Source organism: Tachyglossus aculeatus, chromosome X1 (genome assembly GCF_015852505.1).
Source record: "Tachyglossus aculeatus isolate mTacAcu1 chromosome X1, mTacAcu1.pri, whole genome shotgun sequence".
In the NCBI taxonomy this organism is placed as follows: domain Eukaryota; kingdom Metazoa; phylum Chordata; class Mammalia; order Monotremata; family Tachyglossidae; genus Tachyglossus; species Tachyglossus aculeatus.
In genome coordinates this window covers 76,185,383-76,200,311 of record NC_052101.1, presented here as the reverse complement: position 1 = coordinate 76,200,311, position 14,929 = coordinate 76,185,383, and the positions used below count along the sequence as shown (strand labels likewise).

Sequence of the window (14,929 nt, the reverse complement as noted above, 5' to 3'; positions counted from 1 at the left end):
CACCACCAGCCAAACCACAGAACATGAGGGTCTCCCCAACCTTGAGTTGGCCACTCCCATCACCACAGCCCCCACAAATTCTCTTGGGTTAAGAGGCTTCACTGCACAAACATACCTCGAACTGGCCGATTAACAAATTTTTGAAAATAAAACTTCTAATGGTCTATATCACTGCCAAACTCTTGCCCACGTTCTCCTAGAACCTTCTCCCCCTTCAGATAGGACAGACTATCACTCTCCCTACCTTCAAAGTCTTAATAAAATCACATCTCTAAGAGGCCTTCCCCAACTAAGCCCTCATTTCCCCTACTCCCTTTTCTCTTCTGCATCAACCCTTCCACTTGGATCTGTGCCCTCTGAGGAAGCAGCACTGTACTCTTTAGCTAGTGCTCTATCTCCCTGTTCTCATTCTTTCACAAGCTCCTCAAACTGCTTTAATTTTCCTTCAATCAGCTCTCTCCTTTAATTCCCTACAGTCTGGATTTCCTACCCATCATTCCACTGAGACCGCAGGAGCCAAGGTCTCCAATGTCCTCCTTATAAGTATGTCCAGTGGGCTCTACTTGGTCCTAATCCTTCTTCATGCCCACAGCTACCTTCTAAAATGGTGAGCAATCTCTTGAGATGAGATGCTTTCTCATCTGGGTTTTGTGGACACAGTACTCACCTGGTTCCCCTTCTAATTCCCTAACCACTCCTTCTCAATCTCATTCACTGACTCCTTTTTCACTGCTTAACCCTTATTTGTCCCACCAGGATCTATTCTGGGGCTCCTTTAACCTTCTTGCTTTAAATGCATTCTCTCAAAGGCTCATCTGTTTGCATGACTTCTGCTATCACCTTCATCTCCACTTTGTTGCCCTACTGGCTCCTCAAACTCAGCACAGCTAAAAATTGAACTTCTCATAAAACCCTCTTCTCCTTCTGACTTTTGCATTATTGTCAGAAGCATCACCATCCTCCCCATCTCAGACGACTGCAACTTTGATAACTTCGATTTCTTACTGTCTTAACTCCCACACTCGGTTTGTTGTGATAGGAGAACAACTGGAAGGATCACACATCTTCTGGATCTGTCCCTTGTTCTCCACCCAAATAGCTACCACCTTGGTTCAAGCTCTTATCTCTCAGACTACTAGACTACTATCTAGGAGGGAAAAGAGAAAACTAGGATAGGTTCTAGAAAGACTAAATATAACACAACAGGGGATAGTCTTCTTGTGAGCCCCATGTGAGCAAGCCTGTGGGGCCTGCATTGGCCTTTTAAGCCACACATGCACTCATTCACCATCAGTGGGGTCTTCTTTGAATATGAAGGACAATGACCTATAAACTACTGCACAGCCCTGTTGCTAAGCTCCCTGTCTCTTCATTATGTATTGCACTCTAAAGCATCTTTCAGCAAACATCTTGTTACTCCACATGGCTACCCATCTATATACTCTAAGAGGTCTATATACTCTTCTGATTTAGTCACATTATTCATCTTTCCACATCCCTGCTACTCAACTACCAGTTTGAATTATGCTCTTCCTCATTTTACCACTATTTACAGATAATTTATATCTACATGTTTCCCCTATTAGATTGCAAACTTCTTGAGGGCAGGGACCATGTCCTATTGTATTCACCTAAATGCTTAGTAGAGGGCTTTGTCCATAATAGGCTTCCAATGAATGTCACTGATTGACAGGAATAACTTGAACAAGACAGCAGCCCTGAATATTGGCTGCTGCAGTATTCATTCATTCAATCACATTTACTGAGTGCTTACTGTGTGCCGAACACAGTATGATACAACAATCAAATTTATTTTATTTGTACATGTTTATTCTAATTATTTTATTTTGTTAATATGTTTTGTTTTGTCTCTGTCTCCCCCTTCTAGACTGTGAGCCCACTGTTGGGAAGAGACTGTCTCTATGTTGCCAACTTGTACTTCCCAAGCGCATAGTACAGTGCTCTGCACACAGTAAACACTCAATATGATTGAATGAATGAACAATCAACAGACACATTCCCTGCCCACAACGAGCTTACAGTCTAGAGGAGTGAGAGAAAGACTAATATAAATAAATAAATTATAGATATGTACGTAAGTGCTAAGGGGCTGGGAGGGGGGAGAACAAGGGGAGCAAGTCAGGGCAATGCAGAAGGGAGTGGGAGAAGGGGAAGGGGAGGTATTAGGGAAACCCTCTAGGAGGGGTTGTGCCTTCAATGAGGTTGCCAGATTGGAGGAGGAAGGATGTTCCAGGCCAGAGGCAGGATGTGGCCAAGGGGTCAGCGGTGAGGTAGATGAGATCAAGGCACAGTGAGAAGGTTAGAATTAGAGTGGTGTGCGGACTTGGTTATAGTAGGAAAGCAGCAAGGTAAGGTAGGAGGGGGCAAAGGTGATTGAGTGTTTTGAAGCCAATGGTGAGGAGTTTTTGTTTAATATGGAGGTGGATGGGCAACCACTGGAGTTTTTTGAGGATCAGGGAAACAGGTCATGAACATTTTTGTATAAAAATAATCTGGGCAGCAGAATGAAGTATGGACTGGAGTGGGGAGAGACAGGAGGAGGCTGGGAGTCAGCAAGGAGGCTGATGAAGTAATCCAGGCAGAATAGGATGAGTGATTGCATTAACATCAGAGCAGTTTGGATAGAGAGGAAAGGGAGGATTTTAACAATGTTGTGAAGGTGGGACTGACAGGATTTAGTGATGGACTGAATATGTGGGTTGAATGAGAGAGAGAGGTCAAGGATAATGCCAAGATCACAGGCTTGTGAGACAGGAAGGATGGTGGTGAGGTCTACAGTGATGGGAAAGTCAGGGGGAAGACAGGATTTGGGTGGGAAGATAAGGAGTTATGTTTTGGACATGTTAAACTTGATGTGATGGGAGGACATCCAAATAGAGCTGTCTTGGAAGAAGCAGGAAGTGTGAGACTGCAGAGAGGGAGAGAAATGAGGGTTGGAGATGTAGATTTGAGTATGTCTGCATATAGGTGGTAGTTGAAGACATAGGATAGAGTGAGTTCTCCAAGGGAGTGAGGTAGTTGGAAGATAAAAGGAGACCCAGAACTGAACCTTGAGGGACCCCCACATTTAGGGGTAGGAGGCAGAGAAGGAGCCCATGGAGACAGAGAATGAACAGCCAGAGAGATGAGGAGAACCAGGAAGGAAAGTGTCAATGAAGTCAAGGTTGGATAATGTTTCCAGGAGAAGGGGGTGGTCAACAGTGTCAAAGGTAGCTGAGAGGTGGAGGGGAATTAGGATGGAGTAGAGGCCGTCGGATTTGGCAAGAAGAAGATCGTTGGTGACCTTCGAGAGGGCTGCTTCTGTGGAGTGAAGGGGATAGAAGCCAGATTGGAGTGGGTCAAGGAGAGAATTGGAAGAGACGAATTTGAGACAGCAAGTGTAGACATCTCGCTCAAGGAGTTTGGACAGGAATGGTAGGAGGAGGATGGAGAAATAACTGGAGGGAGCTGTGGGTCAAAGGAAGGTGTTTTTAGGATAGGAGAGACGTAAGCATGTTTGAAAGCAGTGGGGAAGAAGCCACTGGAGAGTGAACAGTTGAAGATGGCAGTTAAGGAGGGATTGTATGCCCCTTTGCTGGCTGCCTAGGCTCTGTGGAGCCAGTCAGAAGAGGTTGAATAAATGCTGAGGATTTATCACGCAATGAGTTTGTCTATGGGTGACTTTCAATCTTTGTCTTCTTCCAAAATTGGAATTTCTCAATGACTGGAATTTAGCTGTCTTGTATTAGAGACAACGTGTTGACTGCCTCCTTGTCTCATGTTCTAAAAGGAACTCTTCTGCCATCACATATATTCCAGAGCAAAGACCAGTGCTTTTAATACCACAGAATATCTCTTTCTGTTCTTGTAATACGATTATAAAGAATTACTTGGTTATCCAATTTCAAGGAGCTATCACATGTAAACTCCTCAAGGTACACACAGTGTCTTTCATTTGAATTTGAACTCAGTTCCTTTGTTCTAGGCATAGAATGAAATGTACTATATCTCTGTTTTAGGATCAATATCCTTTTAACCCATAACAAGTTAGGGAGGCTTCAATTTCCTCTAGGTAGACTAAGAAAAAAAAATTATCTTTAATGCATACTTACCCTGCTGCCAAAAGTCCTTTGCACATGATTGTACAATTATAGCTAATTTCAACTTAAATTGCTTCCTGTAAGAGGTGGACATCATTAAGCAACTTTCTCCATTTCTGTTTACAAAGAGATTTTATAGGGGAGAAAAGACCTAAGAAAATTATTTGGGTGTTGACTAAGGGAAACTAAGGGAAATTGCTTCACTTTGAGTTTATGTGAACAGCAGCTTGTTCCATTTCAAATCCTCATTATCTTTTCTGGGTCATTTAAATATTGAAAATGTAACAAAAGCAATCATTAGGTAATTTTTCCTCAATATATTTATAGCTTCTACTTTGCATTATAAGTTAATATTTGTAATGCCCAAACTTTTTTTTACTGAGACTCCAAAATTAAAGCTTGGGAATTTCAGAAGTCCTCATACAATATTTAAAAGCTACTAATTGCACAAATATGCTACTTGCATTTTTTTCATTTAGATTTCAAATTCCAAAGTAAAAGAAAGGCTCTGCCCTATATTTAAATGATTATATGTTTTTTCCTATTTCCCTTGCTGCAACTTTAATCTGTAACCATTAGTGTCAGTATTTCATATATTTACAGATCTTTTTTTAAAGTTAGTGAGTGGCAGATATGGGGGTTGGCTTCTCTTTGTTTTAGAAAGAGGGAAAATGAGGCAGAGAGAAAAAGTGACTTACTCAAAGTCAACCTTTCACCAAGTCACAGTAGAAATGGGATTACTGCATCTTTAGTTTCCCCTAGATCTTTGTGGGGGGAGAAGAGGCAGAAGAAAGGGAGGAGGAAAGGGAAGGCAAATAAGTTTAAAGATGAAAGTGGTTCAGACAGGATTGATTTTCAGACTATGCCATACCAAAAACCTAGAGAAAAGTGTTCTAAGGTGAATTGGACAAGGCTAGAGACAGGAGTGAATAGGAGCAGAAGGGAAAAAGTTGAAAACAGGATAAGGGCAGATGGACATTAGGTGAGGAGTCGTGATCACCTGAAAGGCTAATACTCTTCTGCTTCCTCAGGCCTGATTCACAGCACACTGCTTGCTTGGCAGGGTAATAATATTAAGCTTTCCAAAGTTCTCAAAGCTGCCAGGATGTACATGCAATAGATGCACACTCTCCAGGAACACAACAGGAGGATGGGAGGCTATGTATGAAGTAGGAGTAAGTGGGGCTCCTTTGGTGGTGAGGATACAGGCCCTAATCCTCACTATTGTGTAGCTCCCCAGAATGTTCTTTTAACACTCCTTTGAACTGAGCCTGCACATCTCAAGCAAATAGCCATGGGATTTGTAGGTCTACAGTAATATTTTTGAGCCCGGAATGTGTCTGTTCATTGTTATACTGTATTCACCAAACAGTACAGTGCCCTGCACACAGTAAGCACTCAATAAATACGATTGAGTGAATGAATGAATGAGGCTAAACAACATAGCAGCCCATGGCACACCTATGTGCTTACACTCTCCACAACAAGTTCTATCCCCCTTTGTGATGGAAAAGAGGAGCAGAAGGAGAAGGCTGAGATATGGGACAGGTCTATTTCCAGCAGACCTTTGGAGCCACTGCTCAACTAACGATGATGGTTTCCTGGCCATGCCAGAAACCTCCACCGTCAAAGAGCTTGTTGAACAGTGGTAGTGATGCTGACAGCAGAGAAACTATCCTCTGCTTCAACATCACTGTCATGATCACTCACTCTCACCATGGCTGAGGCGTTCTGCCTCACCACCTCAACCTACACATGCCCTTAATGTGTTCTGCACAGGTATTGTTGTGAAATGTGCTCTTCTGTTCCAAAATTGATTGTCATACCCAAGTCCTAGAAGTGATATCAACAAAAGCAACACATCTCAATAGTTAATGTAGAAATTGGCCCTTGAGTGTGAGATAAGACATTTTACCAGTTTATTTCATTAATTTTAAACACATTAAGTAGTTTTCACCCTGACACATATTCTATTTTGGACTACCTTTGGCAAGGAATTAATTTGCCTACCAAAAGAACAATCCACTGTAAATTATTTGGGCCATATTATTACAAATAATATCACCTTGAATTTGTAGAAGACATTTTTGCAAAGGCCTTACTCATTTTAATCTTTCACCATTCATCTATGAGGTACATTTTATCAATTCAATTTTAGAGATGAGGTAACTGAAGAACGGAAGCTAGAGTGACTTGTCTGAGGTCATACAGAAGGCCAATGGCAGAGATGGGGTCAGAACCTAGGCCTCCTGACTCTGAGCACCACATACTTTCAACTGGTCCTTGCTGCTTGCCTAGACCACATTGCCTGAACAAACTAAGATAGTTCTTAAAGTCAGAACAATTCAGTAGTACCATGTTTTGGCTCATCATTCCAGTAATGCGCTTCATAAATAAAAAAAACTGGTGCCAGATTTACTAAAACTACATATATGATTTAGTTGATATTAATTTCTGTATTATCAGTTATCCCAAATAGGTTCAGCTCTGGAGAAAGAAGCCAGAATAGGTTGATTTTAGTGAGAAAAAAATCAGTTAAATATAGGTATATTTGCTATAATGATTTTTCATGCTAAAATATGTTTAGTACTCACAAAATACTTTTTATCTCTTCCAATCTCAGCTAAAGCTATTGTTTTCAATGTAGACATCTGACAAGAAACCACTGACCAATAAGAATGCAGATTTAAGACATCTTCATATAATCACCAAGTTCACCCACCTTGAAACTAAGAAAACTTTTGCAGAATAGTAAAATAAATATATAAACTATGAATGCTGAAAATCAAAGTGACCCAAAGGAAGACCCATGAAGTCAAAGTTGCAAAAATATTACATAGTTCAGAAAACCAGAAATATTTTTGCAGTGTACTTGAAACCAAATATATCGGTAGAGACAAGTCGCAAGTCGTATAAATACAGCTGTATAGACTATCAATAGCACATATATAGGACTGAAGATTCATTACAATTTTTGACAAGGGGGAAAAAATAACCTGGACATTGCTGTTACACCCCTTTGGCAAATGTATCATTTCAACATGACACATTCCATTAATTTAACATTTATGCTGCATTGTATCATGGCAAAATATCTTACCTCTGTCTGAAGTATGGCAGCTCTCTGTTCTTTGGCAGTAAGTGACTCTTTAAGCACTTCAATGTGTTGCTTGCAATCTGAATTTTGATTGCTAAGGGTTTCAAGCTTTGTTTGTAAGGCAAGAAGTTCTGATTCTTTCTTTGAAAGTTCCTGCTTCAGCTGATCAATCTAAAACAACAAAACAACACGTTTAAGGTAAATTGGCATTTCTCTTGATTGCCACCTAAGTGGTAGTCAACAAGGGGATCTTTTGGTCATAGGAAATCTATTCTTTATACACTCCCTAGGTTTCTCTCACCTTACTAAGAGAGTGGCTACAGCATACCTGTAGACTTTTCTTCCCTCTAAACTGTAAGTTCACTGTGGGCAGGGAATGTGTCTGTTATACTGTACGCTCTCAAGGGCTTAGTACAGTACTCTGCACACAGTAAGTGCTCAATAAATATTGTATATTGGTGAGGGGCCCCAAGCCAGCACCTAGGTGTAATTTTCTACTGGAGAACAAAGGATGAAGCCTACATAGGCAGATAATTTTACACTAAAAAACCATTGCCTACAGCCTACTGCATTCAGAGTGGTGGTTTTTTTTTTTCAGGATCCAAAAAGCTCATTTTCAACACTGATGAGCTAGGTACTAGAAATTCCAAATTTTGGCCTAGCATTTAAAAGATATGTGGTGTTTTGAGAGAGAGAAATCCAGGATTGGGCAAGGTCCCAAATATAAGAAGTCTGTTGTGTTCTGCTTGAATCTTAAAATCGAATGTTAAATATCCTGAAATATTTCACAACTGTAATGCTATAAAATCATATACAGTTGTGCCTGTTACCACAGATTATACTTTGTTGAACATATGTAAACAATTTTGCTGAAATTATAGCCAAGAGGCACTTCCAACCACATATATGCTCTTCTACACACCTTAATATGTAGGACATTTGCCATGGAAAGAATTTCATTTTCTCATTCCCCCTAAGCCACTCAATAGAGAATTTTACGTGGCTTTAGGTTGGACTATGGCACCATGTACAGAAAGTTGCCACAATGAATTCTATGTTACATTTACAACTCTACAGCCCTATGTACCCCATGAAGACTCAGTACAAATGAATTGATGATTACAAACTTTTCGGCTACAAGCATCTACTGAATAAGAACCATATCCTTGGCTTCAGTGACATTGTCCTCTACTGCTTCTACTCCTATCTCTCTGGCTGCTCCTTCTCAGTCTCTTTCACAGGCTCCTCCGTATTCATTCATTCATTCAAATGTATTTATTGAGCGCTTACTGTGTGCAGAGCACTGTACTAAGCACTTGGGAAGTACAAGTTGGCAACATATAGAGATAGTCCCTACCCAACAACAGACTCACAGTCTAGAAGGGCAAGACAGACAACAAAACAAAATAAATCCCACTGACACCTCAAACTTAACATTTCCAATAGAGAACTCCTTATCTTCTCACCCAAACCCTGTTCTCCTGCTGCCTTTCCCATCATTGTAGACAGCACCACCATTCTCCCTGTCTCACAAGCCTGTAACCCTGGCATTACCCTTGACTCATTTCTTCCATTCAACCCATATAATGAATCGGTCACCAAATCCTGTCGTTTCTATCTTCACAGCAACGTTAAAATCCACTCTTTGCTCTCCATCCAAACTGCTATTACACTGATCCAAACACTTATCATATCCTGTCTTGACTACTGCATCTGTGTCCTCGCTGACCTGCCTATCTCTCCTCACTCCAGTCTTTAACTCCTCTAGACTGTAAGCTACTTGTGGGCAGGGACTATTTCTGTTATATTGTATTCTCCCAAGCACTTAGTACAGTGTTCTGCACAAAGTAAATGCTCAGTAAATAGGATTGACTGGCTGACTAGGTAGGGAACATGCCTATCAACTCTGTTATATATTTTACTCTCCCAAGCATTCAGTACAGTGCTCTGCACACAGTAAACATTCAATAAATGCCATTGATTCATTCTGTTGTCAGTATCATTTTTCTAAATCAGTTAACAGCTTCCCTCTCCTCAAAAGCCTGCAATGGTTGCCTATCCACCTCTGCATCAAACAGAAACTCCTTATCATTGGCTTTAAAGCATTCAATCAGTTTGCACCCACCTATCTTACTTCACTGCTTTCCTACTGTAACCCAGCCTACATGCTTCGCTCCTCCAATGCAACTCTACTCACTGTACCTCGATATCATCAATCTCGCCACTAACCCCGTGGCCCAGGTCTTCCCTCTGGTCTTGAATAGACCATCACTCTCCCCACCTTCAAAGCCTTATTAAAACCACATGTCCTCCTAGAGGCCTTCCCCCCAAAAGCCCTCATTTGCCCGATTCTTCTCCCTTCTGCATCACCTATGCACTTGGATCTACACCCTTTAAGTACTTGAGTCACCTCACCCTCATCCCCACAGCACTTATGTACATAACCATAATTTATTTTAATGTCTCTCTCCTGTTCTAGATGGTAAGCTCCTGGAGGACAGGGAATGCTGAACACAGTAAGCATTCAATAAGTATAATCGATTGATTTAAATTGGTAGAATACATAGAAAAGCACCATTTTTAAGGGTGCTCTTAATAAACACTACTTAATAGTGTAGATTATAGTTTTTTTTAAAAAAAAAAAAGACCAATGAAAAAGCTAAAGAAGACTAGAAGTAGATTGATTATTACACTACTGCATTTTCTTAGAGAAATAATAAAGGTTAGAAAATGAGTGTCCTTCTGAAAAATAAACTTCTTGCTTTTTTACATACAGGCAACAAAAATAGAAAGTGATACGTTTAAAAAATCCATGCCGAACACTAAGAAATTCTGTCTCCAAGATATCACGGAAAAAGTTATGGTTAAAGATAATCTGAATTACATCACATTTTATATGAGACCCATGTGGGCATCACACTCACTTCATCTCTTCTGAAAGTTCTTCCCACAGTTATGTCTGTGACACAACACCCTGAAAATATAAGCAGCCAAAGAAAATAGCTTCTTTTCCATAACAGATACGGCCCCTGTGTCTAGAAAATGATATGCTTATTAGCACTGTTTGGTTTATGATATTTGCAGTCTGTCAAAGGTTAATAATAAAATGTGTTACAAATTCAGCAAAGAAAGGGAGATCAAGCATGGGAGTGTGATATATTTGGCACACACTGAAAACGGAGGGAGACACTAACATATAGGTTCTGGTATTGGTAGATGGCACGTGTAGGGGTGGGAGCAAAATCTCACATTGAACAAGGGAAAATCACAAATGCTAAAAACCAATAAAGATTTGCACTGAACGTTCTAATTTTGAAAGCTTCACAGTATTTCTGAATATTCAAAGTCACAAACTTCTTAATGTATTCTCTCAGGGAGATTAAGCTCTGAAATTAAACTCAAGGCAAATTTGGAATTTGACCCTAAGGGTCGGTTACTAAACCCAATAAAAGTCCATGAGGTCTTTCAAGCTTGTGTTTCCTGGATATGACAATGTCTCTATGCCAACATTTAAATGTCAAAATTCCTATGAGAAACAAATAAAGAGATTGCTGGACAGATTGCATCTGGAGTCCTAAAACCCCAGAACATATCTGACATTTGATTCTAAACTCCTTCTGCAACCTATGTCCCCACATATTATTTTCTTTATATAATGTTTGCTGAAGTACATTTATTTGAGAATCCTCAAGGACCAGATCTCTGTCTAGACTCATGTCTGGAATTCTGTTCCCTACTTACTAAACAAGTAACAAGACCCAAGACTATTCAACTACTCCGTGCTCCTCTAGTCACCATCTCTTTTCATTGCAGGGATCAGTTCAAGATGACAATTATTTCTAAAATTCCAGAGACTAGTTTGTGGTCATTGCCAATTTCCATTTTTGGACCATCACCTATGTGAACATATGCACCTTAGAAAAACCCTACATATAGGAAAAGGAAGCATAGCCAACGGAACATGTCTGCCATGTACTCAATACTATCTACAATTACTATTAATCCAGTAGAGGATTAATAATGTAACCTTTTCTTGGCTTCCATTTGAAAATGGAATTATGAAAGTGTGAAGCCTTTTGGAAGGCAAGGCACACGTCTTAAGCACACACGTAATGCACTAGAACAGGAATCAGCAACCGTCCCTGAGGGGTAATCCCTGAGAAATTTGGAATAGTGCACATTGGACACACATAAAGAGATACAGTTAAAGGGCAGCCTCCACTGCCCATCTGGATTCATCGCTCCACAACACAACCACCACGCTGAAGACTTGCACCACCACTAGGGAACACATGGACCCTTTGTCACTTGTGGAGGGAGAAGACAACAGGAGAGCAGCAGGAGCATCCTGGACTAGCTGGGTAGGTCTTGAGAGTGACCATTCCAATCCCAAAGAAGCATCTGGATTTAGAAGTGCTATCCCAATCCAAAGCATGACCATTGGTGGTCTCAGAACTGTGAGCCACCAGATTTTCAGTCAAGGGTTTGCCAACTCCTGATCTCAACCATTACAGTTAATGCAGTTGAAGCAGCATAGCCTAGAGAAAAGATCATGGGCCTGGGAGTCAGAAGATCTGAGTTCTAACCCTGGCTCTGTATTTGTCTTTCTGTGTGACCTTGGACAAGTCACTTATCTTCTCTGTGCCTGTTACCTCATCTATAAAATGAAGATTCAGACTGTGTCCAACCTGACTGCTACCCCAGCACTTAGTACAGTGCCTGGCACGCATTAAGTGCTTAACAAATACCATAAATAAAAATAAAAATTAACAATTATGTATAATTAATGTATAGTGATCGTCAGAATCCAATATTTGGGAGTAAAATCCTACTCCCTCCTATTTAGACTGTGAGCCCCAGAGAAGCAGCATGGCTTCGTGGAAAGAGCCTGGGCTTGGGAATCAGAGGCTGTGGGTTCTAAATCCCAACTCCACCACTTGTCTACTGTGGGACCTTGGGAAAGCCACTTAACTTCTCTGTGCCTCAGTTACCTCATTTGTAAAATGGGGATTAAGACTGTGGGCCCCACATAGGACAACCTGATTAACTTGTAACTACCCCAGCGCTTAGAACAGTACTTGGCACATAGTAAGTGCTTAAATACCATAATTATTATTATTTTTATGTGGGACAGGGACTGTGCCCAACCTGATCATTTTGGCACATAGTAAGTGCTTAACCATAATTAATGAATTAAATTGGATTTTAAAATACAAATTCTTTTTCCATATAATTTTTCTATCAATTTTTTTGATTAAATATTTTAGAAATAGTTCATTTACCAAGAAAAATGGCTATATTAGGTGTTATATATACAGCCATTCTTCTGGCATCCCAAGTATTTGGAGCTTATCCAAAATAGATTGGGTACTAAATATTTGAGAAGCCAAAGAGTTAGTTGTATACATCACACCTAATGTAGCCAATTTTCTTAATAAACTATGAGATGCAAGCTATACATGAAGCAAAACAATGATGGGCAAAGCAAGTAACTGGCAGATGGGACAATAGATTCCATCTGCGAACAAACTGGTTACTAATCTACCCATGTGGGAGTCCCAGAATATGCTGGGCAGATGCCATCACCAAACCTTTCAGTCAGAGACAGATGCAGCATGCTGGAGATAAACAGCTATAACTACAGTTCCCTGGGCCACTCACCTTACACTGCAGCAGAGTAACACAATAAATACACCATTTGTAGTCTTTTTAGCTTTCTCTACCCTTTCCAATCCCCTACTCCACCTTCCTTCTCAGCTCCTTATTTTTTCTAAAGTCTACGTATTATGTACTCTCTTGAAATTCACCAATGTGAATTCCCAGAAATAATGCTAATGAAAAATAGCCACATAAGCTTCATTTTCAAGTTATGTTAGCAATAGCATGAAATTTTATATCACAATATTACCTTATTTTTCATGAACTTAGAATGACTTTTGTAAACCTCTATTTGTTTGATCTCTTCTTCTCGGTCCTCTGTGTTCAGAACGCCATTGGCTTTTAACATCTGGATTTCATCCTCAAGATCTCTTATGTTTCGTTCCAGTGAAGCAATTTTTGTATCCTATTGGTGAAAAATGGGGAGAAAAAATATTGGTGGGCAAAATACGAACATGAGATTTAATAAAGTGATCCTGGTATCAATAAAACTGGGCTCATGAGACAGTAAAACCAGAATATGCTCGGAATAAAAATAAAATGTTTTGTTGTTTTTTTTCCCCTAAAGGTGATATATCATTCTGACATGGCTCTGAAATTTCTCTGGAATTTGCTCATACAATAATAATTGATGATAATTGTGGTATTTGTTAAGTGCTTACTACATGCCAAGGACTATACTAAGGACTGGATAAATACAAGATGATCAGGTTTCACCTGTGTCACATTATAAGTAGGAGCGAACATGTGAATTGAACCTGGCATTGTTCATATATTCATATCAGGAGTTTGGGACAATATCCCCAAGTCAGCATTTTTAGATTATTTGCACTCAAAATAAGAGCATGGACATACATATATTTTGTGGCTATATTCCTGAAGGCATCTGAAATTTCAAATTATAGGTACATTAGGGTAAATGTTCAACCTAGAGGTATTTGGTCCTTCCTTATCTTGGAGTTGGAGTTGTCAGTAAATCAGTGGCATTTATTGAGTGCATACTATGTGCAGAGCACTGTACTAAGCACTTAGGAGACTATAAAACAAAAGAATTAGTTATATTAGCGATATGTGATTCCCATTAGTTAGGAATGTTCCACAGTTGAACCCTGGTTATATGTTGATTTTCTGTAAATTGAAAACTTATTATAAACAGAGATAGCGATATATCCGGCTATCTGATTTTATGTAGCAAAACCAGACGATAGTGTCCCAGGATGAAAAAACATATCACCATCTTTCCTAACTTCAAAATAATTTTACAAAACCATCTTTCCAGAAAGCAAAACATTGTTCTCACAAAGTGAAATGACTGAGAAACAGAGTGGTTAGAGTAGAACAGGTAAAGCGAATAAAAGTTAAGGACATTTTTTAGAGGACATTTGGAGGTACAATTCCAACAGGACTCTATGAAAGCAGGTCCAGACTAATTTGAATGCTCCTGGAGCAGAATACCAGGGATTCCAAGCTAAATCCTCTCCTTACCCCCCAACACCTACGCGTGCCAAAACCACAGCCACCCTGCTCAGAAGACACCAGCCTAGCTTTGATAAATCAGCGAGTTTGAGGAGCTTGAATTTGATTTATATCTGATTGTTATTTCAGACCAAACTAACAAACATTCTAGAGTCATGAGTCACTTCTAGAATCTCAACAGGAATCATAGATAAGAGACTATGCTAATTAACACTATTTTTTGTGAAAAGATTTGACAATTTAACATATATACGCAATGAGAATGCTCATTCATACATCATTCTATCCTGACTTGACTACTGCCTCAGCCTCCTCACTGACCTCCCTGCCTCCTGTTTGTTCCTACTTCAGTCCATACTTCACTCTGTTGCCCAGATCACTCTTCTACAAAAAAAGTTCAGTCCATGTTTCCCCAGTCCTCAAAAACCTCCAGTGGTGGCCCACCCATCTCCACATCAAACAGAAACTTTTTACCATGGGTTTAAAGCACTCAATCCTATCTTTATTGCTCCCTCCCATCTTACCTTGATGATTTCTGACTATAACCCAACCCATTCACTTCACTCCTCTACCTCCAACTTACATACTGTACCTCCAT

At 39.9% G+C, this 14,929-nt stretch overlaps 1 protein-coding gene across 9 annotated transcripts in view; it reads right to left on the bottom strand.

Annotated features, from left to right (window-relative positions):
* ERC2 (ELKS/RAB6-interacting/CAST family member 2) overlaps positions 1-14,929 on the bottom strand; it is a 1,114,913-nt gene that overhangs the window by 776,816 nt on the left and 323,168 nt on the right. For all 9 annotated transcript variants that reach the window (XM_038740432.1, XM_038740438.1, XM_038740433.1 and 6 more), the window contains exons 4-5: positions 13,106-13,261; positions 7,201-7,368 (exon numbers count right to left, since the gene is read on the bottom strand). In XM_038740432.1, the coding sequence (XP_038596360.1) occupies positions 7,201-7,368; positions 13,106-13,261 (324 nt within the window). The remainder of the gene's footprint in view (positions 1-7,200; positions 7,369-13,105; positions 13,262-14,929) is intronic.